This window comes from Carya illinoinensis, chromosome 11, assembly GCF_018687715.1.
Source record: "Carya illinoinensis cultivar Pawnee chromosome 11, C.illinoinensisPawnee_v1, whole genome shotgun sequence".
NCBI classification, from domain to species: domain Eukaryota; kingdom Viridiplantae; phylum Streptophyta; class Magnoliopsida; order Fagales; family Juglandaceae; genus Carya; species Carya illinoinensis.
Genome location: NC_056762.1, coordinates 4,083,008 through 4,109,485, shown reverse-complemented (window position 1 = coordinate 4,109,485; position 26,478 = coordinate 4,083,008). Strand labels below are relative to the sequence as shown.

Below are 26,478 nucleotides of genomic sequence, written 5' to 3'. Positions count from 1 at the left end.
TACATCTCCCACTCGATCACACAAAACAATGATGATCCAGTTGAGTAAAATTACCTTGGTACTAATATGAGTTATGCACTACTCAACTCTCATCTGCATACTCTCGTAGATCGGTGTCAAAACATGACAAGACTCTATGTGCACACGTTTTTGTCATTACCTTATCTGACCGCACCCTTCACTATATGTGTTCTCACTGATCACATATAATGAGTGACTTCAATTCACAAAAAAATTTAGTGAACGACATCAATTTTCCTTGACTTGATCAATAATCAATATCCTTATCACAATTGACAACTTCAGCCAAATACATAACACATGTATCGACCTGTGCTGAATTTTCGTTAAGTACTTCCTCTAGGGGCTATTCCTGAGGTTTTTCCTAATCACCTTATCAACGATTTTGTAAATAATTAATCGTTTACTTGGGTAATCAAATCACATTTCACTAAAACTTTAGTGAATGATACTGAATTTTTGTTAAGTACTTCCTCACCTGAGTCTTTCCTTAATCACCTTATTAGCTACTTTATAAATGGCTAAAATTTTTATTTGGATATTACCATAATTCCAATTTCTAGGCGCCCCCAGAATCTCGTGAGTTATGCATATCGACCATGAGATTGCTTCTCCTAGGTTGCTCTCAATCTCATTCTAGTCACATGTTCTATGAATTTTTTCAGAGATAAACCTTTGGTCATCGGATCTGCTACCATCTCGGTCGAGGAAATAAAATTACTTTTGACCTCACATTTTTCCATTATATCTAAAATATAGTGATAATGCACATCAATGTGTTTTCCTTTGGAACTCTGTGTTTCTCTTTTTATCAATGAGACGACAGACTAATTATCGCAAAGCACATTGATTAGTTCTATGGATGTATTCAAATTTAAACTTTCAATAAAACATTTCATCCATACCGCATTACTCACTGCATTACTATAAACAATATATTCTACTTCTATAGTAGATTTAGCAACACAGCCCTATTTCTTACTCAACCAAGAAACTGTTGTTCCACAAAACAAAAATATATATCCAGATATAGATTTTCAATCATCTACATTACTTCCAAAATTAGTATCACTATAGCCGATTAATTCTAGATCACTGATTCTAAATTATAATTTTAAATTTTTGGTGTATTGTAAATATCTTAATATGCGCTTCACTATTTGCCAATATTCCTTACCTGGATTAGATTGATATATGCTTACCAATCCTACTGCATGACAAATATCTGGTTTCGTACTTGTCATTGCATACATGAGGCTTCCCACAACTTGATTATAGGGAACATGAAGTATTTCACTTATTTCTTTCTCATCTTTTGGGCACGTACTTTTATTTAAAGTATGACCTTTGCAAACGTGTGTACTTAAGGATTTACAATTTTCTATACCAAATCTTTTAAGTACTTTTCCTAGATATTTTTCTTGATCTAAATACAATATATTTGAATTTCTATCTCTAGAAATTCTTATACCAAGAACATAGGTAGCTTTACCCATGTCTTTCATTTTAAATTTAGATTTCACGAATATTTTTTGTTTCATTCATCATATCTAGACAATTACTTGCCAATAATATGTCATCAGCATATAATGATAATAATGTTAATTTATTATCATTTTTCCATATGTATACGCAGTGATCTAGTGGACTCATTTCATATCCTATTTCTAAAATGACTTGGTGAAATTTCAAGTACCACTATCTTAAAGATTGCTTACGTCCATACAACGACTTCTTCAACCTGTAGACTTTTTCTTCATATCATTTAATTTGGAATCTTTCTGTTTGAATCATAAAGATATCATCTTTTAATTCACCATTAAGAAAAGATGTCTTTACATCTAATTGATGTAATTTCAAATTCATCCTGGTAATAATAGACATGATAATCCTTATAGATGTGAACTTTGCCACAAGCGAATATGTATTTACAAAGACTACACCTGGTTATTGGGTATATCCCTTAGCCACTAACTTTACTTTATATCTTTTCAAACTACCATCAATTTTAAATTTTCTTCTTAGAATCCATTTGCAACCAATAGCTTTCCCAAACATTATTTTTGTTTATTGATTCTATTTCATCTTTCATGACCTCAAGCCATTTATCTGAATCGATACTATTGATTGCCTCAGAAAAATTTTTAGGATCATTTTTTGTATTTTCCAAACTGGTATTTAGTGCATAATGATCTTGAAATAATATCGATGGTCGTATGGTTCTTTTATTCCCTTTGTCTCTAACATCAATTCTTGAACATTGATTTTTATCTGACTTTCTTTTATTCTTATTATTCTGTATTTGAATAATATCAGAATTTTCATTATCAGTGTCTATGGAGATCTGTTGATTCTCTAAATTATTTAATAAATTTATCTGATCAATTGGAGTAATAAAGTTTGTATTTTCTAAGAAAACGACATCCCTACTTTCTATTAATTCTCTTTCAGAATAATAAAATCTATATCCACTTCCGTTTTATACATACCCAATAAACCTGCATTCTTAGGTTTTACTTATTAATTTATCCCTTAATGGCCTTGGGATAAACAATTGTGCCTTACAACCCCACACTTTGAGTTTGCTTAAGTTTGGTTTATGTCCTGTCCATAACTCGTAAGGTGTAATAGGTTTTACTTTGGTTTCAACTCTATTTAATATATATATATTGCAGTCGATAATGCTCTATCCCAAAAATGTGTTGGTAGATCAGTATATGCCATCATCGATCGCACCATATTTAATAGAATTCTATTTTTTCTTTCTGCAATACCATTTTGTTGAGATTTATATGACATAGTATAAATGTATCTTATACAATTCAATTTGTAGAAATTATCCAAAGCTTCAAATTCCCTTCCTCTATCACTATTCAAACTTTTAGGGCCTACCTAACTGGGTTTCTATTTCTGATTTAAATTCTTTAAATTTCTCAATTGCCTCAAATTTATACTTGACTAAGTAGATATACCCATATCTTGAATAGTCATTAGTAAAAGTAATAAAGTACTCCATTCCTCTATGGGTTTTAGTTTTAAAATGTCCACAAACATTAAAATGTATAATTTCTAGTAAATATGTGGATTTTCAACTTTTTGAAAAAGATTTACTACTCATTTTTTCTTCAATACATAGTTCACATATATCAAAATTATCTGAGTTTATTTGTGATATTAATCACTTTTACACATTCTGATAATCTTATTTTTATTTATATAACCCAATCTTAAATGTCATAAATATGCACAATCAGTAGACATGTTCAAATAATCAGAAATAGATATTTTATTGATATCAATATTCAGTACATACGTATTGTGATCTTTCACACATTTCACTAATACATTACCCTTGCTTATTACAATAGTTCCAGACTTAAACTCAACTGTGTAGCCTTTTTGATCTAATACAGGTATTGATATTAGATTCCTATGAATACTAAGTACATATAATACATCACTTAGTAAAATCACAGAATCATTTATTTTAAATTTGCACATACTTTGCTCCAAGACATCGTAGTATGTGTTGTTATCCATGTACACTCTGTGCTCTCATGTTTGTTTATCTTCAAGTTTGACAAACATATATTTATTCTTGCATATATGTCTTGTTGCTACAGAGCCAACCACCATGAATCTAATACTGGTTCCACGAGCATTACTTCTGAGACTGTCATCACAATTTCTTTACTTTCTTGTGCTTTTCTCTTATTTTGACATTGTGATTTGTAATGGCTATTATTCCTACACTTAAAACAGTTTTCACTAAATAGTTTATTTTGTTTCTTTTTCAACCATTTTTTTTTCTTAAACTGTTTTGGCTTGATCTTGTTCTATGTAGAACGCTTGTCCTAAACCATTAACAAATTAGATGATTCACCATCTCTATTCCTCATTTTCATCATTTCTCCTTCAAGTACTAAAAGTGCTGGAAGTGATGTCATTGTTATTTCATTTCTACTATGTGTTAATGAAGTAACAATATGATTCCAAGATGAAGTAAGACTATTAAGTATAGTTGTAACTTGCATTTTATCAGTGAAAGGATGACCTGCATCATATAATTCTTTTGCAATCAACTCCATTTGACGTACATGATCGCCAATGTCATCATTCTCTTTCATGCAATTTCGATTATACTTATCTAACAATAACTGTATATAAGTATCCGATCTTAAACCATACTTGACCTCAACTGCATCCATAATTTATTTAGCAGTTTCATAGTTTCCAAATAAAGAAATAATGTAATCATTCATACAATGCAAGATTAAAGCTTTTGGCCAAGCATTGTGTTCTTCCAATTTATCTTCACTTATCACGTCACTTATATTTCCATTTTCTACATTTTTCAATGACTTTGGTGTTGTCAATGTATATAAGGTTTTTTCATGGGTTAGAAGGAAAGTTATATGCCTTTTCTAGGCCCAAAAATTTCTTCCATTCAATTTTTTTATCCCTGATGGGTCAATACTTTTCTTCAGTGCCATAAATATTAAATCTTAAAAATTAACAACAAGAAAATGTAGAAATAATAAATGTAGGTTATTGTAAATAAACTTGATACAATAGTTCAATTGTGAATAAATTAAAAATTATTACAAACTTAATAATAATAATACTTGGATTTAATCCAAGGAGGCAACCTTGAAATTCTCTTACTTATGTAAGGAGAATAATGAAAGTGATGTTCCGATCGAGAATTTCCACGACCTTTCCTCGATGTTTAACCTCTTTTAAAGAATTTTCCACGATAATTTTGACTAACAAATGCTTTTTTTTTTTTTTATTTGGTACAAAATTTGAAGCACAACGATTTTTGAATGGACCAAATTGGGCTTGAAATGATCTCATATGGCCTGAAAAAACAAATCTGTCACAAACCGGTTCAGCCTACTCAAATTGAGTCTAGCAGAAAATTGGCAGTCAATGGATCCAATCTCGGCTCGGCTCATATATCGACTTGAAGAATGGCTTAAGGATCGGCTTAAGTCACGGCTTGACTTGATTGCTCGGCTTGAAGACTTGTGATTCAAGTGTGGCCAAAGCGAGGCTGTCGTTTGGCTCCTTGGACTGAATGAAAAGGTACAGGTCATCTCCTTCCTCGAGCTGGGCACTGACTGAGTTTTCAAACTCAGTGTTCTCACTTCTGTCTAGCGATATGGTTATGGGGGTTGAAGATTTCGACATGCTTATGAGGTACACAAAGTCTGGTAGTGGTGATGAACTCTGACAACCCCCAGAATAGTGATTGTGGGTGATGGGAAATTGAAAAAAATACTATTTCTTTGTTTAAAAATATTTTGATAATTTTCTTCAAAATAATAACAATTTGTCAAAATTTGAAGATTTCTAGTATACTCCAATCCTCCTACAGTGATTTGATAAAATTTTTCTCTTGGATTCTCAAGCTTTCGAAGATGATTGTAATATGCAAATGTGGTTGACAAATTAAGCACTTATCTATTAATCGTCTTCTTAATGTGAGAAAAAATTCATTCTGACATGACCAAGCTCTTGATACCACTGTAGAAAAATGGAGAAATAAAATGAACGAAATTGAATATAAAATTGACAAAATGGTGACACTCCCTTGAGGGTATTTATCTCACAAGTTAGTGATAGACAAAAGGAATTAAGTAAGTTAAATTTTGCACCAATGACCCCTATTTATAGGCCATCATGCACTGGTTAGCAAATAGCATAATCATTGATAACTTAATAGTTAGCAAATGACACAACCTTAAGAAGTGACACAACCTTTTGATTTAGTTATAATGTTAATGTCTTTTAACACTTTATTAGTCACATAATCCAAAAGGTTGTGCCTCTTGACACTTTCTTACACATCACCCCTTATAGGAACCATCACCATGAAGATGGTGTCATTCTAAAGGGTACACTATTTGGTGATTACACCCTTTAGAATTACAGAAATTTGCATAAAAAAATTATAGTAGTTATAGTTTTCCTTAGTATCAATATAATGGAGACATGACACTTGCTACAGAAATTACTAAGTCGGATTATCTATGATTGATTGTCAACAAGACACAGTTAATGCAGTGAATTGGTTTGCCTTTTTTACATGCGAAATGGTTGTTTTGTTTCTCAGACCATGGGCAACTCCAAACAGTTGGCCACAAACTCTCTTTGAAAATGGTGTTTTGTTAAAAACAAGGTTGACACTCGGTCTTCACAACCGAAAGGCAAAACATTCTCACTCTTAAGGATATGCTTTATGGCATTGGATTCATAAAATTCTGCTTGGTGCTCTCAGCTGTATATCCTTTGGGACACCCATCTTGTCTGCATTCAAATTCTTTTTACCAAAACATCTTCATGCACCTTTTAATTTTCAGCTTTTTAGAAAAAGAAAAATGATAAATACATATTACTTTTCACATCATTTTACATAATAATATTTTAAAAGGAGTAGTACTTTTGTAAACTACCTATTAAAAGTAATATTATTTTATAAAAAATCCTTATTTTTCAATATATGTTGTAAAATATGTTATGAAATGTGTTGTGTGAATATCATTACTCTTTATTTTTTTCACTAAAGTAACATAAAATACTTAGAAAGCTGGTTTGTGCAAGATTGAATTTTGTGATTGATTAGAATAGTCTCTTTTTAGATAGAATTGTTACTTGGAATTTTTTTTAATCTTAAATATTATTATCTTTGATTTCATCGATTAAGGTTGTATTTGGGTAGTGAAATGGCCTCAAATATTTTGTGAATAGTAGTGAAAAAGTAATGATAAAATAAAAAATAATAATAAAATAATAAATAGTAGTGGAGTATTCTCATAATACTCTAGTACCCAAACTAGCCCTAAATAATTGACAGTTGAGTTCCTTAAAAAGATTTTGCAGACGTCTTCAACTAAACAGGATATTTTTTTTTTAATTTTTTATAACAAAGCAAATAACTTCATTCATTAGAAAAGAACTATAACAGGGCATCATGCTCAATGATATGTGAAACAATATCAGGAAAAGAGTTCCACCAAACCATTAAGTCATGTAGATGCCAAGAATGCTCTGCCAAAAAATCGGCTGCAACAGTAGCCATACAGCCTATATGCTGTACTACAATTTTAGGAAATCTTTTTAATAAATTTCTGATCTCAAATACTAGATTTTCCCAAGTAGATATCGACTCCTCTTTTGTAAGCTCTTGAACAACCAACAAAGCATTGCTTTCCACTCGAAGCTCATGAATTCCCAATGGAAAACATAACTGCAAACCCTTTAACAAAGCCAAAAGTTCAAATTCCATAAGATCAATGATCCCATACTCGGGTTTGCTAGCTGTAAAGAGCACCTTGCTAGTCTCATCTCAAAGAATCATTCCCACACCAGATCTACTTTGATCATGAAATAGTGTTCCATCAACATTCAACTTTAGAGTACCAACAAGTGGAGGGATCCAACTACAGTGAGATTTGACTCCCTTTCTCTGTTCTTCTACTGCAAACTTGTATTCATTCGCAACCAAGAGAGCATGCTCATTCACAACTTGTACTAATTAGGATTTCTAAAGATGAGAAATCAAGAGTGAAGAGTAGTATCGCTTAAATATTAAGAGAAATAATATTTACAATCGTGTAGCATGTAAGTACGTCTGTATAATTTTTTTTTAAAAATGAGTAAATAAGAGATCCACATAAAAAAAATTAATTTTTTAATAATAAATTCTACTTTTTAAAACTGATTATGTGACACTTATGTAGATTGAATATATCATTACACTAAAATTAAATCACATAACATTCATCATATCAACGCGTGATTAGAAAGAGAAACATTTTATATTGTATTGCCAAAGAAAGCAAAAGCATAGTAATAGTTGTGAAGATTTATTTAGGCCCATCTCAGAACCCGAAGAAAGACGGCGGAGCCCAGAATGGCATATTTTTGGCGCATGATCTATAATACAATTTAATCGAGTGGAGAGAATCGAAGCTCAGAGAATCAGAATCTCACTCCAACTCACACATAGAATCACTGTCGTCTATTTTTGCACTTGCAATGCCGGGCTCCTGAGACCAATCGAAACGGCCTCACTTCGACGGCATCCATGACTTTGAGCTCCGACTCCCGCACTCCTCTGGAGTGGAAGTTCTCTCAGGTCTTCGGCGAACGACCTCACGGAGAGGACGTCCAAGACGGTTAGGACCTCTCTGTTTGTGCGTGTTTGGTTACTGAGATGAACTGTAGCAAACGAAATTAAAGTTGACCTTGAGCTTTCTTTGCTATGGTTTCGGACCTGGGGGAAGTTAAATTCTTACTCGGCCGGGGAAAGTTGTCTTGTAGCACAACGTTTCGGTTCAGGCAGATTATGCTATTTACTCAATAGTTGAAGGAACAAAAAACTCAAGAATATCATCTTGAAGATGGTTTTTGAAATTAGTCCGATACATGGCTTAGCATAGTTGAGCTTCAAAAGCAACTGATGACACGAGGACAATTTTTTTTTGTTTTTTGTTTTCCTTCCATTTTCTCAGCAACCATGCAAACCTTAATTTTAACTAATTTCTGAAATGTTTGATGGTAAGCTAGAGCTTTGTTTTGTTTTGATATAATGTTTCGTATAATTTGTTCACTTGTGACACAAGAAGCATTTGACTTTCTTTTAGTCGATGTCATATCCACGATAGCTTTCCAGAAGAGTGGTGATTACCTCGCTGTTGGAGATCGGGGTGGCCGTGTTGTAATTTTCGAAAGGAAGGATGAGAAAGATGTAAGAACCAACCATTCGTTTTGGGGGGGTTTTCTCCATTTGTTTAAAGTTGAAATTAGGAAGACTTTTCTGAATTCGTAATCATGGTCTATCTTCTTGTTTACCTGGCAGCTGTATTGGTTGTTTAGCATCTAATGTTGGATAAAATTGGGTTTGTGATATATTTTTCATTAATCATTGGCTTATTAGACCTCAAACCAGCACCTTTCTAGAGATGAGTTGGAGCAGTTGGATTTTAGTTTCACACACCATCCTCAATACCAATATAAGACCGAGTTCCAGAGTCATGAGCCTGAGGTATGATTTGTACTCAAATTTTCATAATTTGGGATCTATGGTACATTTATTTCTGTTTTCAGTACTGGTGCATCTGGGTTTGTCTGTCTGTGTGCGGTGCAGATCCTGATGGTATTATCTTTTATCTAGTTTGATTACTTGAAGAGTTTGGAAATTGAAGAGAAAATCAACAATGTGAGATGGTGTGCAACACAGAATGGATCACTATTCGTCCTTTCAACAAATGATAAGACGATTAAACTGTGGAAGGTATGAGTTTTCCACAATAAGTAGATCTCTCTCTCTTAAGCTTTAGCTATTTCACTATAGATCTTTTCAACATATAATTAGCCGGATTTTGTATTACCACTGAGAGTGTTGGCTTGGTATAAGAGGAATTATCTCGTGTGATCTGGTAGATGAGAGCTCATGTTTTGAGTCTCCATTGGCATGATGCTAAGGAGATGAGAATCATGCTTATAATACTTGTCCACTGGCATGGTATCCCTATGCTGCCCTTGGTGAGACTAGGGCCAGACAATGCCTCAAGTTCGTCTTGAGGAAGTGTTTATGGCTTCTTTGCATTAACCACACTTTGCAGGTTCTTTGCAAGCCCACCTACTCCCCTCCCAAAGGACAACCCAGCTGGTTAGTGTGCTACTATAGATTTTGTACATTGTGGGAAGAAGTTGAACATTTGGTATTTTTGTCTACCTTTTCCCCTGATTAGTTATATTGTAATGAAGATGTACCTTTGGTTGAATTTTTTGCTGCACTCTATTAAACTAGTCCTTTGCTAATACTCCGATTTCAATTATGCTCTTTAGAGTGAATAATTTGGAGAGTTAAGAGTAGGTGGACTAGATATTCAGATATTGATGAAAGGGGAAACTAGAACAAGTGAGAGACTTATTTGGTTTCTTTAACATAGGGTGTGGCCCCTTGTCAATAAAATTTGGACTCTTGCCTATTCTCATGATCAATAAATATTAATAAAAAACATAGGTTATGGCCTTCATCAAGGGAGGAAAACATGGGGCACATTCAAGAAGGGAACCAGGAACAAAAGGTGGAAGCCATCTTAATGGCCTATCAAGTTGTTTCCTTTGTGCCAAAATTAGAAATGGATTTGCATTCTATCCTTTTAGCGACTACAATTACAGAAGCTTTTATTAGGTGGATCTTTTGGTTTTCTGTTCATTTTAAATTTTCTGTAACAATTAAGATTTATCCTTTTTCCCTCTTCTGGTTGGCGTGAGGAGTTGTATTGAGAAGCTTCAATGTGACTTCCTTTAGAGTGGACAAGATGAAGAGTTCAAATTTCCCCTAGTCAATTGAGAGAAAATATCCTCTCCAATCTTAGGTGGTAAGTTGGGGATTCAACATATGAGGGTGTTTAATCGAGCATATCTCGGGCAATGGCTTTAATCAGCATGAGAGGGAGACTTTGTGGAAGGTGATGATTAATTCCAAATATGGTGGTGCTTGGGGAGGATGGTGGTTTATAGAGGTGCAAGGTGCTTATGGAGTTGAGTTATGGAAAAATATTAGAAGGGGATGGGGTGTATTTACTCGACACACAAGATTTGTAGTGGGGGATGGTTTCAGGATTAGATTCTGTCAGGACATTTGGTGTGGAGATAAAGCCCTCAAGGACACCTTTCCTAATTTTATAGGATTTTGGGTGGTTCTCTTCAGTGGAATGTTAACTTTATCGATTTTGCCGATGATTGGGAAGTCGGTATATTCTCAAGATTCTTCAGCCTATTGTACTCCACGGGAATAAGAAATCAACAGGTAGTCAATATGCTGTGGACTCCTGCCAGAAAAGGGAAATTCTCTGTTTGCTCCTTCTATAGGGCCATTGCCAATCAAGAGAACAACTCTTTCCCTTGAAAGAACAATTGGAAGAGAAAGACCCCCTTAAAATCTGCTTTATTTGTACGGATTGCCTCATTTGGGAACCATGGACAACCTATGGAAAAGGTAGACTTTTATAATTGACTGGTGTTGTATGTGCAAGAAAAGTGGTAAAATGGTGGATCACTTGCTTCTTCATTGTGAGGTTGCTAGGGCTTTGTGGGATGATTTTTTCAACCGGGTTGGGCTAGCATGGGTTATGCTTGCAAGGGTGGTCAATCTTTTTGCCATCTAAAGAAGTCATTATGGTGTTCAGTAAATTGCAATAGTTTGGAAGATGGTTCCCACATGCCTTCTGTGCTGTATTTGGAGGGAACAAAAATTGAAGTTTTGAAGATAACAAATGTTTGGTGGAGGAGCTTAAAAGTCTTTTTTCATCATGTTATTTATTAGGATGATGGCTATAGATTTCAATGGGCTTAGTGTTCATGAGTTCCTCGTATCTATTTCTTCCTCTTTTTCCTAAGTCGGTGTCTTCTCTTGTATATGCCCTATGTGGTTGGGCTTCTTAGATTTCTATTAAGAAAAATTTTACTTTAAAAAAAATACTGAAGATTTAGGTTTGTGTGTGTGGGAGAGAAAGAGGGGGGGGGGGGGGGGGGGGGGGGGGGGGAGGGAATGGACCATGCTATGCGAAAATGATAAAATGACGTTGGGGATGCTAACATGTTCTTTCTGTGGTTTTGAGGCCAGGTCAAGGAACATAGAGTGAAGAAAGTAAAAGAAATGGACCCTAATCCACTTCTGTGTTCAGAGAATGCACTTTTGGCTGAAAGGAGTTTCATGAATGAACATGACAAAACATCTGTTGATAATGGGCATAATGTGGAATGGACTGAAAAGATGGCGACAAACATGTTGCCATCTCAAGGAGTGTATTCCAAGGTAGTAATCTTTAGATTATGATATATCTATTTTAGTAGTTGATTGCATTGGTTTTCTTTAGTATATATGCTTAATTATAGTAGTCTGTTATGTAACTAGATTGCTAATATTGAAGACACTACTCGTACAAGATGTCGAAAGGTGTATGCCCATGCTCATGATTTTAACATCAACTCCATCTCCAATAATAGGTAAGTTTATTTCCGCCATCTTCATACCATACCCTTGCTAAATTTCTGGTACGGAGATTGCCTTGCTGCCTATGAGTAGGATAAAAGAGAAGGCTTTATAATTTTAGTTTGACGCATAAGCTAGTCATTGCTTTTTCCTGATCTAGTCACCCTTACCTTTCTTCAGATTTTAAAACATAGATGTTATAATGTGAATAAATGTAATATGGTTTCGTAATTTCTGTACAGTGACGGCGAGACATTTATTTCCTCAGACGACCTTAGAATAAACTTGTGGAACCTTGAGATTAGTAATCAGTGTTTCAATATCATTGACATGAAGCCCTCAAACATGGAGGACCTTACTGGTAAATCTGTTCATCTTTTAGATAGTATATAATATAATTTTTGCCACCTTTATATTTTTAAATACCCTATTGTGGTAGAACATATATATATATATATATATGTCTCCTCCTCTCCTTATTTTGTATCATAAGTTGATTGAATTTTGAAATGTAAAAAAAAAGAGAGATTTTAAATTTTGAATGATGCAGGAAAGAAGTTGCACCACTAACCAATTCTACTGACAAATGTTCGTTTGTTCTGTTTACATGCTGAACCTTCTCTTTTTCCCATACTGAGCCGTAACTTTTGGATGCTTAGAATCAGGGAAATAGGTTTAGGTTGAGCAGAGTTTGGCTGGGATGCATTTCTTTATGCAGACTTAAACTTCAAGCAAAATTCAAACTCTGTATAGTTATGAATCATTCCTTTGTTTGGATTAGCCATGACATCTGAAATCGGTTCGACTTCGTGGCTTGATGGTTTCAATGCAGAAACATTTTCCTTGGGAATGATTCATTTTTAAGTGGTGCTATAGATGCTTTCAAAGCAACAAAAATGTTCAGCGAACCTGTTTATAATTTTGATCCCATATTGTGCAATTAATTCTTAGATGTATATAGTTATGGTTACCCAAAATATATATGACATGATTTAAGTGGCAAATAATTTTGATGTCATAGATTTCGTGGTGATTGCATAAACAAAATCCTTCTTGTACTAATATGGCTAAGTCCTTATAGACAAATCATCTACATTAATTATGTTGTTTCATGCTTCTCAAAGAAAATAATTAAGTCATTTTATAATCTGTAAAATACTGGCAACAACCCCAATGTTTTATCTATGCAAAAAGGGCAAATAAAGGCCCCAGGGCATAGATTAATCCTTTACTTTTGACTAATTAATCTGTCATGTTTATTCAGAGGTCATAACATCAGCTGAATTCCATCCAATTCACTGCAATCTGCTTGCATACAGTAGCTCTAGAGGTTTTATACGTCTGGTTGACATGCGGCGTTCAGCCTTATGTGACCACAGTGCAAGAATGTGAGTTTATGTTCGTATATGTTTTCATTTCCATGGTTTATGTATCATGAACTCAAATTTATTTTCATCTATATTTTTTACTAGGAATGCATGGGAGGATGATCTGATACTTTGATATGGAGTTTGAATTTGCAGATTACAAGATGGAGGGTCCCACGGGTTTAAATCATTTTTTACCGAGATCATTGCTTCCATCTCTGATATAAAGTTTTCAAATGATGGGCGACACATCTTAAGTCGTGATTACATGAATCTAAAGGTCTCATTACTGAATTGAAAATGTTCTTTTTAATTAAAATCCTCCATATAAGAATGATTCTTTTCATGGATATAGGTGATTATATATAAGACGTCTCTTTTGGATCTAGTTATTAGACTTAAATATTATTCTGTTTAGGTATTATGCGACAAAACTATGGCCTAAAGCCTCAGTAGTTTGGGACAAAACCTTTTCTTTGAAGAAAGTAAGTTCTTTTTCTGGTATCTATTATAATTTTGACAAGTTATTTTAACACAAGAATAATCTCATAATAGATTTTGTAACTGAGAAAGAACACTAAGGCTCCGTTTGGATTGCAAGATGCTCTTATCTCATCTCATCCTATCTAATCTTAACATCTAAATACCACAAATACAAATACTTTTCAATTTCAAATTTTTAAAGTTTTCATCTAATCATTATCTAATTATTACAACTGTCTCAAACTTCCAAACAAAATACACAAAAAAATTCAACTTTTTCAAATCTTAAAACAAAAATTATATTCTAACAAAATTTTAATTTTATAATATTTTTATTCAACTTTTTCTCTCTCCTTTCCCAAAACTCCATAAATATCGTAACTAGGGGTGTAAATTTTAACTGGTGAACCGGAAAACCGGACCGGACTGGACCGGTTGTGCCGGTTTTGAACCGGTCCGGTCCGAAACCGGTTTCATAAAATGAAAAACTGGCCGGAACCGGTCCGGTTTCGGTTCCGGCCATTTTTAGACCGGACCGGACCGGTACTATTTAATATGTGTATTTTTTTTATTTATTTAATGTTATATGTTATATATTTTATATTATATATAATTTTTTATATATAATATATAATAATATAAATTATAATTATATATAAGATAGTGTTATTTTAATTTATAAAATAAAAGTTTAATCTCAAACATGAAAATTTAATTGATCATATGCTTTAAATATATAATATTATAAATATATATTATTTATTAATAACATTTTATCATAGATTCATAAGAAGTAAGAACCTAAAAAGAAAGAAAATCACTCAAATATTATTACTAAATTTTAATGGCCTAATACACTTAAAACTCTTTATATTTTTTTTGATAAGTACATAAGACATTAGTAGATAAATATAAATTATATATATTAGCATATAATTTATATAAAGTCATACCAAAGCTATACTAATAGCATAAATTTTTTACATAGCACTTTTTTTTTTTGCATAGCAGTCTTTTTATATAGTAGTTTTTTTTTTTAAGTAGAATTTTTTGACATAGCAGTTTTTTTTTTTTTAAACAGATTTTTTTTATAATAAATATATATTTTATTAAAACCGGAAAACCGGACCGGAAACCGGTAAAACCGGAATACCGGTTTAGGAGGGTAATCGGTGCGTAATCGGTTTTGAAAAATGTAAAACCGGTGCCTACCGGTTCGGTCCTAGATTTTGTCTAAAACCGGACCGAACCGGACCGGTTACACCCCTAATCGTAACTCAAATTATTTCACTACTATTCATATACCATTTCACTACTATTCACAGATCATCTCATCTGACTATCCAAACGAGAATTCTCACAATTGTATTCTTGTTCCTTGTGCCTTTACACCTGTTCTTTTCATACCTAGTTTCTAATTTCTTTCGTGAACCACCTTTTTTAATTTATGTCAATACATTGTGATTAAAAAACATTATTGGATCCTTCTCTTATAATTGGTTTTCAAATGATAAATTTGATGGCAAATGTGTCTTCTTGTTTTTGATATCTGATTGCCCTCAATGGAATCAACTTGTACTAATTAAAGCTTTATTTCTTGTCACAGCTGTGGGACATGCGTATGGATTCATCACCAGTTGCAACATTCAAGGTTCATGACCACTTGCACCCCAAGGTAAGTGAGCAAACAGAATCCTTTATGACCATCTTAAAAAGATACTTCCCATGGATGTTAGGATTTCTATGTTGGAAAGAGTATTGTGAATTGGAACTGTCATTTTCTAAGTATGGATCTTCAATTGTTATTGTATTTAATTAACTGCTCTTGCACATTTCATTTTCACATTCAATAAGCAAATTCAAATGGAATGAGTACAAATTACACAAAATCATGAGCTTAGCTCCAAAGGAATGATTAGTGGTCTCTTGTATTTCCTCTTCTAGAATCAAGGGATGTGTCCTCCAGCTATGTTTTTAACTTAATTTTTTTTCTTGGCAATGTTGTTAACGTACTTTGTGATTTAGTGTATTCTGTGTAGGCTTCTTTAATGTTGAATTTGCATAGTGCAATATGCATTTATATGTACCTCTGTATCTGACAGTTGCCATATATATTGCGCAGTTATGCGACTTGTATAATAACGACTCCATATTTGATAAATTTGACTGTTGTGTCAGTGGAGATGGAATTCATTTTGCAACTGGATCTTATAGGTTTGTCTTTTCTACCCAAACTGCACTTGCAAATTAAGTCAGGGAAGCGCCATCATAAATCAGTTTTTATGTTTTTCCAAAATAAAGCAGTCTAAGTGACCATACTTCTCTAAATTTGATTTAGCAATCTTTTACGTATTTTCTCCCATGGTGTTGGAGGTGCAGAAGGGATCACTATAGAAGCTAGCAAAAGTCCCAACAGGTTAGCTCTTGTCTTTACATCATGTTCTCTGTTTCCCAGTGTATAAGTAATTTGAAGTTAATATAATGTATTTTCAACCCATAGGGATATAATTTTAATCTGATAGTGTTAATATATGATGTGTATATATATATATCTAAATATGTTCGATGCTCCTGAACTCTTAACTTCATTTGACAGTCTTATTGGAAACTAAGAGGATATGAAAAGAAAATACTTCGAAATGGTTTTATTTCTTGAGCAAATTGTTTTTTGTTCTTTCCTTCGCATCCTACTTTACATACCTTGTATACCAAACTGTTTTGCCCTTTTCTGTGTATCAGTTTTTAGTGCAATTCTTAGTTTATGCCCTGCATGTGTGCCTATCATAAGCTGCTTATTTTAGAATGTTAGAGGATCATCTCTATAAAAATGGCAAATGAATAATCTGTTGGATGGTAGATACCGTTGAGATTTACATGCTGCTCAGGCATTCGGGATACTTTTGACTTGGTTTATATTGAACTTTTTCGGAGATATAGCTCATGTTAACTTTTTACCTATAAAAAAAATTAAGAAGCTGAGATTGAGGCCAGATGGGTGGAGCAAAGTGGAACAGAGCCCATCTGACCTATTGGCATAAAATTAAAGTTATGCCAGGAGGGTTGACAAATAGGTTGGAGAAGAAGGGGGGTTAATTGGAAATTTTACCATTCCAGTTAGGTTTAGTACAACTACATGTCATAACCCTATTTCTCTCTTGACACGGTAAAATATTTGTTGCTGTATGTTGTGTATGTAGTAGGCACACCGTCAAACTATGTTAAATCTGTGTTTTCTCTTTTGTTTTACCAAAAGTTGCATGGTATCAGCAATCCCAGCAGCTAAATAAAAAAAAAAAAAAATACTTGAAATCAGGAAGCCACTTCGTGGTGCTGCTCCAAGGGCTAGAAGGTCATCCTTACGCAATCTGACACGTGGATTTTATCGCCTTGGTTAGTATTTGCACTGATTTTTCCTTTCTTTTCTATTTCCTTGTAAAAAAAAAAAGTGCTTTTAACCTGCTTCTGGTTGGAGTTCAAACCTATCTTGACAAAATATGAATTCTGCCATGGAAGTTTCTGAGAGAGAAATTGAGAAAGAGAGAGAGAAATGTAGAAGATGAGAAAGAGAAACTTGAACACGTGTTTGTATTGAAGCTGTGAATACTTTCTTACAACTGTTATGAAATACATGTAAAGTATTTATATTAGAAAAACAGGGTAAAACTGGACTAACTAAATTGAACAATTACAACCAACAGAATGTAACTAATGTGCCAACATGGCTATTTCTCATAGTCCCCCTCAAGATGGAGTGTGTATATCCAAAACACCCATCTTGCCAAGTAATGAATGAAATTGAGTAAAACCAAGAGCTTTAGTGAAAAGATCACTCAGTTGTGAGAAACAACATGAAGAGTCTTGATCACATTGGCCTGTAATTTTTCCTTGACTATATATGACAGTCTATTTCAATATGTTTGGTTCTTTGTGGAAAACTGGTTGGCTGCAATATGAAGAGTAGCTTTGTTGTCACAAAAGAGAAGTGCTGGTTGAGAGTGTTGGAGCTAAAAATCTCTTAACAAGGCAAGTAACCAAGAAAGCTCGCATGTTGTAGAAGCCATGGCTCTATATTCTGCTACAGCTGAGGACCTTGAAACAGTTTGTTGTTTCTTTGATTTCCAAGAAATCAAAGATTCCCCAAGAAAAACACAAAAACCTGTCACAGACTTGCGAGTATCTACACAGCCAGCCCAATCCAAGTCACAGAAAGTTTTAAGGTGAAGATTAGAAGTTGCAGAGAAAAAAAGACCCTGACCAGGTGTGCCTTTTAAATACTTAAGCACTCTATGCACAACATCTAGGTGAGGTTGTCTCAGTTTGTCCATATATTGACTGAGAACTTGAACAGCATATGCAAGGTTAGGTCTAAATATGGTAATGTAGATGAGTCTACCAATGAGCCTATGATAAGTGGAATGATCTGTCAAGAGTTCACCTTCAGTAGAAGAAAATTTGACATTTTGCTCCATAGGAAATTTCATTGGTTTGGCTGCTAAGAATCCTGAATCCTACAAAATATCTAAGGCATACTTTATTTGACATAAAGTGATGCCCTTGGATGATATGGCCACCTCTAAACCAAGGAAATACTTCAAAACCCCCAAATCCTTGATTTTGAACTTGTTATCCGGAAAATGTTTCAACTTAGTAATGGATTGAAGATCATTGCTTGCTAAGATTATGTCATCAACATAAACTAGCAAAGTAATAAAAGAGGAAACATCAGATTTGATCAACAAAGAAGAAACATCAGATTTGATCAACAAAGAATGATCTGAATGTGCTTGATGAAACCCATAATCAAGTATAGCAGCAGCTAATTTGTGAAACTACTGTGTAGATGCTTGTCGTAGGCCATAAAGAGACTTTTTGAGTCTGCAAACACCATGGTCCCCCTTTTGTGCATAACCAGGAGGTAATATCCATATAAACCTCTTCATTGAGATCACCATGTAAAAAGACTTTATAATTGATATAGATGCCAATTTTTAGTAGCTGCTAAAGCTGACAAATATATCACTGTGGTCAGTTTAGCAACTGGGGAGCAAGTTTCTTGAAAGTCTAAACCTTCAACTTGAGTATATACTTTGACAACCAACCTTGCTTTGTATCTTTCTATGCTACCATCAGCCTCGTATTTAATTCTATAAACCCATTTACAGACTTTAGATTTCTTTTCTACAGGTAAAGAAGTAATTGTCCAAGTTTCATTGTCCTCAAGAGCTTTGATTTCAGCATTATTGTTATTTGCCATTTAGGTATATGGGAGGCTTGGGATAAAGATGTAGGTTCTGTGTGTGAAGAAATAGTTAAGGCAAAGTGTTTGTGAGAGGGAGAGAGTTTATGATAAGAAAGAAAATTAGAAAGAGGAAACTTTGTACCCTGAGAAAATATCTGCCAAGGAAACAGATTGTAATGGATGAGAAGCAGCCAGCTGACAACAGTAGTCTTGCAAATAACTTGGTTGTTTCCATGGCTTTGTTGACTGTCGAATGGGAAGAGAAGTGATATGAGGAAAGGGGAAGATTTGTAGTTGAAGAAGATGAATTATAAAAAGGAGAATCAGCAATATCTGGTACTGGTTTTGATAGAACAAAGGAAGTTTGTTGTGGAAAGGAAGGATGAGAAGTAGGGGAAGAAAAAGGGAAAATTGTTTGATGAAAAACAACATCTCGAGAGATGAAAGTAGTATGAGTCTCAAGATCAAATAGTTTGTATCCTTTGACAGCAAATGGATACTCAATGAAAATGCACTTTCTGGCTCTAGGATCAAATTTGGTTCGATTTATGGTTAAGGTGGATGCAAAACAAAGGCAACCAAACACTCTAAGATGAGTATATGAAGGGGGATTGGAATGTAAAACTTTATAGGTGTTTGACAGCAAAGGAGTTGGAGTTAGGTTAATCAAGTGGGTTGCAATTAGGACACAATCACCCGCAAAATTACAATGGTAGACATGCTTGAAAGCGTAAGGAGTGGGCAACATTTAAAAGATGTTGGTGTTTTCTCTCAACTATATCATTTGGTTGAGGTTTTTCCACTCTTCTTTGATGAATTATTACACCCTTGGTTGAGAAATACTTAAGCAAATGAAACTCAACTCCATTGTCTGTTCTAGTTTGTTTAATCTGAGTTTGAAACTGTGTTCCCACTAGATTAAAGAATGATTGCAAATAAGCCTTGGTTTGAGATTTATTTTGCAAGAGGTAAACCCAAGTAGATTTTGAGTAGTCATATACAGTGGTTGGGAAATATTTAGAGCCATCAAGAGCAGAGACAGAAAATGGACCCCATATATCACAATGGATGAGAGCAAAAGGAGATGTAGAAACATTATCACTAGGTGTAAAAGGAAAGCATTTTTGTTTAGCCAATGGACAAATTGTACAAGGAAAGAAATCTAACATTTGTATATTTGATACAGATTTATTGAGAAATTTCAATATAGAATAAGAGATGTGGCCTAGTCTATAATGCCACAAAGCAAATCTTGATGAACTGAGGAAGCAATAGAAGAAGCAACCAAAGATTGTTGCAAGAAATGATATAGACTAGCTCTTTCCTCACCATCCCAATTGTTGTCTGTGTAGATAGGTCCTGAAGAAAACAAAGATTAGAAACGAAAATGAGACAACAAAAGGAATCATTGGTTAACTTGCTAGCTGATATAAAATTAAATGAGAAAGATGGAACACAAAGAACATTGTGTAAGACCAATTTCTTAGAGAGAGAAACTATCCCAATATGGGTGACTTCGACAAGATTACCATTTGGTAACTTTACTAAAGATTTAATTTCAGAGGTAATTGAAGAAAATAATTGAGTGGGATTGACCATGTGGTCTGTAATTCCTGTGTCAATTATCCAAGGTGTATTGTTTGAAGAAATTGTAGGTGCTAAAGATGTGGATTTACCTGAGAAATTCTCACAAGGAGAAGATTGTGGAGTTGGAAGAATACCCAGCTGAAAGAGATGTGAAGTTTGATTCTTTTGGAGAAGAAATTTCCAGAGTGAGGGGTGGCAACAGAAGGCTTAAGAATTGCAAGCAGTTGCTGACATTGCTCTTGAGTAAATGTCAACTGTGGAATTTCATTTCTTTCTTGACCTGCATCAGAAGAAGATGCTTGATTTGCTGAGTGAGTTGTTGCTCTTTTAGACTTGAAGCCTGGTGGAAAACCATGAATTTTGTAGCATTTATTAGAGGTATGCCCTATGTATCCACAATGACTGCACATGGGTCAATCTTTGCGGAAGCCAGATTGCTTGGAAGATGAGTTATCGGGTTTTCCAGATTTAGTCATCAATGCAACAATGGATTCAAGATTCAGTGCTTGTTTTGTCAGTAATACAACAATTGATTCAAGATTTGGGGCAAAATTGACAGGCACCTCTCTTTGTTTCTCTTCTTGAAGTACAAGTGCAATAACCTTGTTAATGGATGGAAATGGTTCGATCAACAGAATTTGACTCCTTAGACTATTGAAAGACTCGCATAAACTCATCAGAAACTGCATCACGCATTCCTCTTGTTGTGACTCTTCAAAAAATTGTAGGGTTTCACTAGACCATAACGGTGGATTTTTCTTGAAATTAGCCAATTCATCCCAATACAACTTTAGCTCTGTGTAATAATCACTAACCGATTTTTGTTCTTGCTTTAGAGAACGGATTGCTTTCCTTAGTTGAAAAATTGTTGGCTGATTTCCTTGTGAAAATTGCTCTTTTAGATCTCTCCACATATCAGCCACTACATCAATGTATAAAATGTTGGAACCAATGTTCTTTGCAACAGAATTGATAATCCATGATACTACCATATCATATTACAGCGAATCCATGCCTGGCAAATCGGATCTGCTTCATTTGAGGGTTTCTTGAGGATTCCATTGATAAAACCCATCTTGTTTTTCACACTGATGGCTTTAGACATTGATTGCTCAAGAATGATAATTGTCTCCATTCAATCGGTCTGTCACTAGCATAACCCCAGGGTTTTCTCCATGATGGAGAAAATAAGGGCTCGACGGATCTTTGTGATGGATTTGAGAAGAATGAGAAGAAGAAGTCATTGTTAAATCCATGGAGAATTCAATAACAACCAATCAGATTTCTCTAATACCATGACAAAATATGAATTCTACCATGGAAGTTTCTGGGAGAGAAGTTGAGAAAGAGAGAAACGTAGAAGATGAGAAAGAGAACTTGAACACATGTTTGTATTGAATTTGTGAATACTTTCTTACAACTGTTATGAAATACATGTAAAGTATTTATATCAGAAAAACAGAGTAAAACTGAACTAACTAAACTGAACATGTTACAACCAATAGAATGTAACTAATGTGCCAACGTGGCTATTTCTAATACCTATCTTCTCTTTTCTCTGATTTGGCAGGGCATGAAAACTCAAGCTCGAGTGCTAATGAATTTTCTTCTAACTTAAGCTCCAAGCTGCTACATATGGCATGGCATCCAACGACAAACTTAATTGCTTGTGCTGCTGGCAATAGCTTGTTCATGTACTATGCATAGTTTCGTGTACAGTTGTGCTCCTAGCATTGAAAGACGGCCTTGAATCAAATAATACCAAAGAGTTGTGTGCATATTTCTTATCTTTCTGGTTCAACAAATTTTACTTGCATGTATATTAATTGAACGGAAAAGAAGAAAAAGATGCAGAATGTAAAGCAGCTTTCTCTATCTTTGGCGAAAAAGTAGGCCAACATGATGACGATAAGGTTGAGTTGAGGCATATCTTTGGAATAATTTCTATGTAGTTCCAGAGTATAGACATGGTACTCTCACCTTAAAACAGAATGTCGTATTATAAAAAATTGACAGTTAAATAAATGCTTTTAATAATATAATATTCTTTGGCGAGATGAGAGTATTACCCTATTTGAATTTTGGGGCTTAATATTCTTATTTTTTAGTACCTATAACTTGCTGATTTTGTAGAAATTATGCCAAATTTGAATCCATATACATTGTTGTTCCAAAATATATGAGCAACTAGTACAAAACTTTAGAAGAGTCTTTGGATTTGAATCTTCTAGGGTTCTTGACCGAATTCTAGAGCTTATGGTGAGAGAGAAATACATGAATTGGACTTCCCAGCATTTAATGATATATGAGAAAATTACTTGGGAATTTATAAATATAGGGTTCACTTAATATATTTCTCTCTTCTAGGTCTTAAGAGTTCGATCGCTAGGGGATCAAAATCCATAGTATTGTAAGGTTTTTGGTTCTATGGATGATGATTATTACTATAATAATTGCTGGAACAATTTATGGTGACCCTAACAGCGTCTCCAAACTCTTGAATCATCTTTTGGTCATACCTCTTAAGGGAAAAGGGGTAAGGTCCGACACACTATCTCTGCTGGAAACCAATGTAATGTTATATGGGTTTGAAGTTCTCCAAATGCTCAATCGCCTTTGGACCCGTTGTAGAGATCCATTTGAGAGACCTTCAGTTTCGGGAAAAAGGGAACATCATTATTTTTCTTGTTGTATGGAAGATATGCGTTGTTAAGCATGTTGTACACGGTCGATAGCGTCCCTACATGCTTCGCCCCTTTCTCAATTTCTTCAAGCTATCTGGTCTAGTCTAGTCTTCCTTCACTCTGGAACGGTCTTGTTTGGCTAACCAAAATCAAAAATCTCATCTAATTTCATTTTAACTTATTATTACAATTTTTTCAAATTCCAATATAAAATATAATAAACAATCTAACTTTTTTAAATGCCAATACAAAATTAATATTTAAAAATTATATTATAACAATATTTTATTCATTACTATTTAAAACATTTCATCTTATCTTATCTCATCTAATCTGTGTAACCAAACAAGGCCTGTCTGATCGATGGTCACAACCTTGGTCCTCGCTCCCCTCCAATCCAACAGTGTTTTTCTCTAGGCCTTGCTTCAACTCCTCGTTTTCTTTCTGAAGAGTTTCCATAGCCACCTCTGCAGCTTCTCCTCCAGCTTTGAGAACTACCACTCCACTCCATTGGTCATCCACTTATCGTGTCTGCTTCTGCCCAAAGTGTACACGAACATGTGGTTGTCAGCATATGGATCTTGCCTCAACAATAAATTTCTTTGTGCAAGACAAACTCTGTTCCCACAAATGACACTAACAGTTTGAACAATTTCCAACAACCTCAATAGCATTCCCAAACTCCAATGAAGGTTATTTGCAAAATACAATAAAGTCTCGTTTGATTCCGGTGGGATATAAGCTTTGATGCTTAAGTTGAATAATTAACTAAGCATTCTTTATGGAATGGTAGTTACATCAAACTCTGTAACATGTACCTCACTAAATTTTTATAGATTTTAAGATGCACTCTAAAGAGGAGGCTGGCTCTTGTCGGCGTATATCGAAGAGGGATCCCAATGGAGTATAACACAGAGGGCGTGATGTCTCTCATGCACAAGTAACTCAATAGACCCTATTTCGTATGCTTGAATCTCTCAAGGGATGAGTTTTGTTGGCATATTAAGTCGAGTAGACTTCTTATCAGGCAAATGGCTATGGGCAAGGGCCACAAGGTGACTTGAGATTTAGATACATGTGATGTTGAATTCTTATAGAAAAATTCTAAACATAGGTCCGCACATTATATTTTTTTTTTTTTTTCTTTTACTAAATGTTTGGTATATGGATAATGAGTAGAAAAATTCAATTAATTTAAGAATGATAAATTCAATTTTAAAAAAAAAAAAATTAAAAAAGTGTGGTGTGTAGACTTATGTAACAAAACTCATTCTTATATTGTCTCATTTAATAGGCATTTTAAATATTTTTTGTCTAACTCATATGAAAAATAAAAAAATATTTTTTATTTATGTATCATTTGGTTACATAGATGAGATGAGATGAAATAAAAGTTAAAAGTTAAATAAAATATTGTTAGAATATAATTTTTTAATATAATTTTTATTTTGAGATTTAAAAAATTGAATTATTTATTGTATTTTGTGTAGAAATTTAAAAAAATTATAATGAATAGATAAACTAAAATGATTTGTATAACTAAATGAGACTTGATGCCCTTAGCTTTTCTTCTTGACTACATTAAATGTGACTTTATATGTTTTTATCATCTTAAATTTTTATGAACGACTTTTTGTCTTCCCCACCATTATTTTCATTGACGAGATGGTGGGCTATCATTTTTATCCCGCTTTTTTATAGGTAAAGATGGCCTTTTCAAGCTTTTAGAGATTTGGCGAATAATATTATATACAATTTTAGAATGTACAAATTTTATATATTTTATTTAACAAAATAAAAAATAATTTTTTATGTGAATTTCAGATTTAATAATTTAATTATTTTTCAAAACGAACATGCGAGATTTACACATTTTAAAACTGTAAGGGCTTATTTGGAAATAGATCTCATCTCAAAAGTTTCAATTAATTTCATCTTATCTCATCATATTTCTTTGTCAAATATAATTCAAATACAAAATTTTCAAACTAATCATTACAATTTTTTAAAACTAATTATTACAATTTTTCTAAAATTTTAAACAAAAAATAGAAAACAATTTAATCTTTTCAAATATCTAAACAAAAATAATATTATAAAATTATATTCTAATAATATTTTAATTTTATAATTTTTTATTCAACATTTTTTCTCTCATTTTTCAAAATTCAAAAAATATTTAATTCAAACTATCTCACTACTATTCACAAACTATCTTACTGCTATTCACAAAATTCTCTTTTCATTTCACTCACCAAATGAGCCCTGAATATCAAAAGAGAAAGGATCATCCTACAACCACATATAAAAGCTACATATGTAGCCATCGAATAGGCTGTTTTAATTTCTTTTCTTTTTTTTACTTTTTTTCATACATTTATTTTATATTTTAATTTTTTTTTAAATTCACAACATTATTTAAAAACACTTCTTTAATTATGAAGTAAAAACAAAACAGAACAAAATAAAGAACTGATGCCACCATTTATGGCTTTTGTATGTGAGATTAGCATTATCCAAAAGAGAAATTGCATGAAACAGAAAGTGAGTGAGAGAGAGAGAGAGAAGGGGGGGGGGGGGATAGAGGTAAGTTTACGGTCATTGCCCTATGTCCATGAAACTTGAAATGGAAAAACAAGATTTTTCAAGAGATTCAACTGCTAGGATCAAACCCACCATTAGATGTAGAATAGAACATTTAAAACTAATCTTTAAAAAAAGTAATACAATATTTATCTCAAGGTTTAAAAAAGGGATTCGGTTCAGCCAATTCAAATTGAATCAATAAGAAATCCAATCAATTTTAGTGAACATTTTAAATCATTCACTAAACCCTTTTAATTGGCTGATTCAAACAGATTCAAATCGATTTTAAACCGATTGAACTCGATTTCAACTGATTCAAAACTATATTTACTCTGAAGTTGTCTAACAACTAAGTTTTTTATTTAATTTATTGTACAAAAATATGATAGAACTAAAAATATATTAACTTCTTCATTGTTGTATTTGCAAAGATATGAATCTGGAGGAAAAATATAATGTATTCACTAAATAATATAATTACATTACAACACTGTGTAT

The 26,478-nt window shown here is 33.4% G+C and overlaps 1 protein-coding gene across 9 annotated transcripts; it reads left to right on the top strand.

The window, feature by feature from the left end:
* Positions 1-7,967: 7,967 nt before the first annotated feature.
* On the top strand, positions 7,968-22,585 carry LOC122281386 (serine/threonine protein phosphatase 2A 55 kDa regulatory subunit B beta isoform-like). Of its 9 annotated transcripts, none has more exons than XR_006230211.1 (15): positions 7,968-8,204; positions 8,673-8,776; positions 8,966-9,073; positions 9,203-9,322; positions 11,666-11,857; positions 11,957-12,048; positions 12,277-12,395; positions 13,299-13,422; positions 13,558-13,681; positions 15,491-15,559; positions 16,007-16,098; positions 16,223-16,300; positions 17,198-17,274; positions 17,841-18,142; positions 22,281-22,488. XR_006230211.1 is itself a non-coding variant. In XM_043092824.1 (14 exons), exons 1-14 carry the CDS (start codon positions 8,114-8,116, stop codon positions 22,415-22,417), a joined length of 1,527 nt encoding a protein of 508 aa, XP_042948758.1. In that variant the 5' UTR covers positions 7,969-8,113; the 3' UTR covers positions 22,418-22,585. The 9 variants fall into 9 exon arrangements, 6 of the variants coding, with proteins under 6 accessions (XP_042948760.1, XP_042948758.1, XP_042948762.1 ...); XR_006230213.1 differs by having other exon boundaries at positions 7,969-8,204; positions 16,264-16,300; XR_006230212.1 differs by lacking the exon at positions 17,841-18,142 and having other exon boundaries at positions 7,969-8,204; positions 16,264-16,300; positions 22,281-22,347.
* Positions 22,586-26,478: the final 3,893 nt, after the last annotated feature.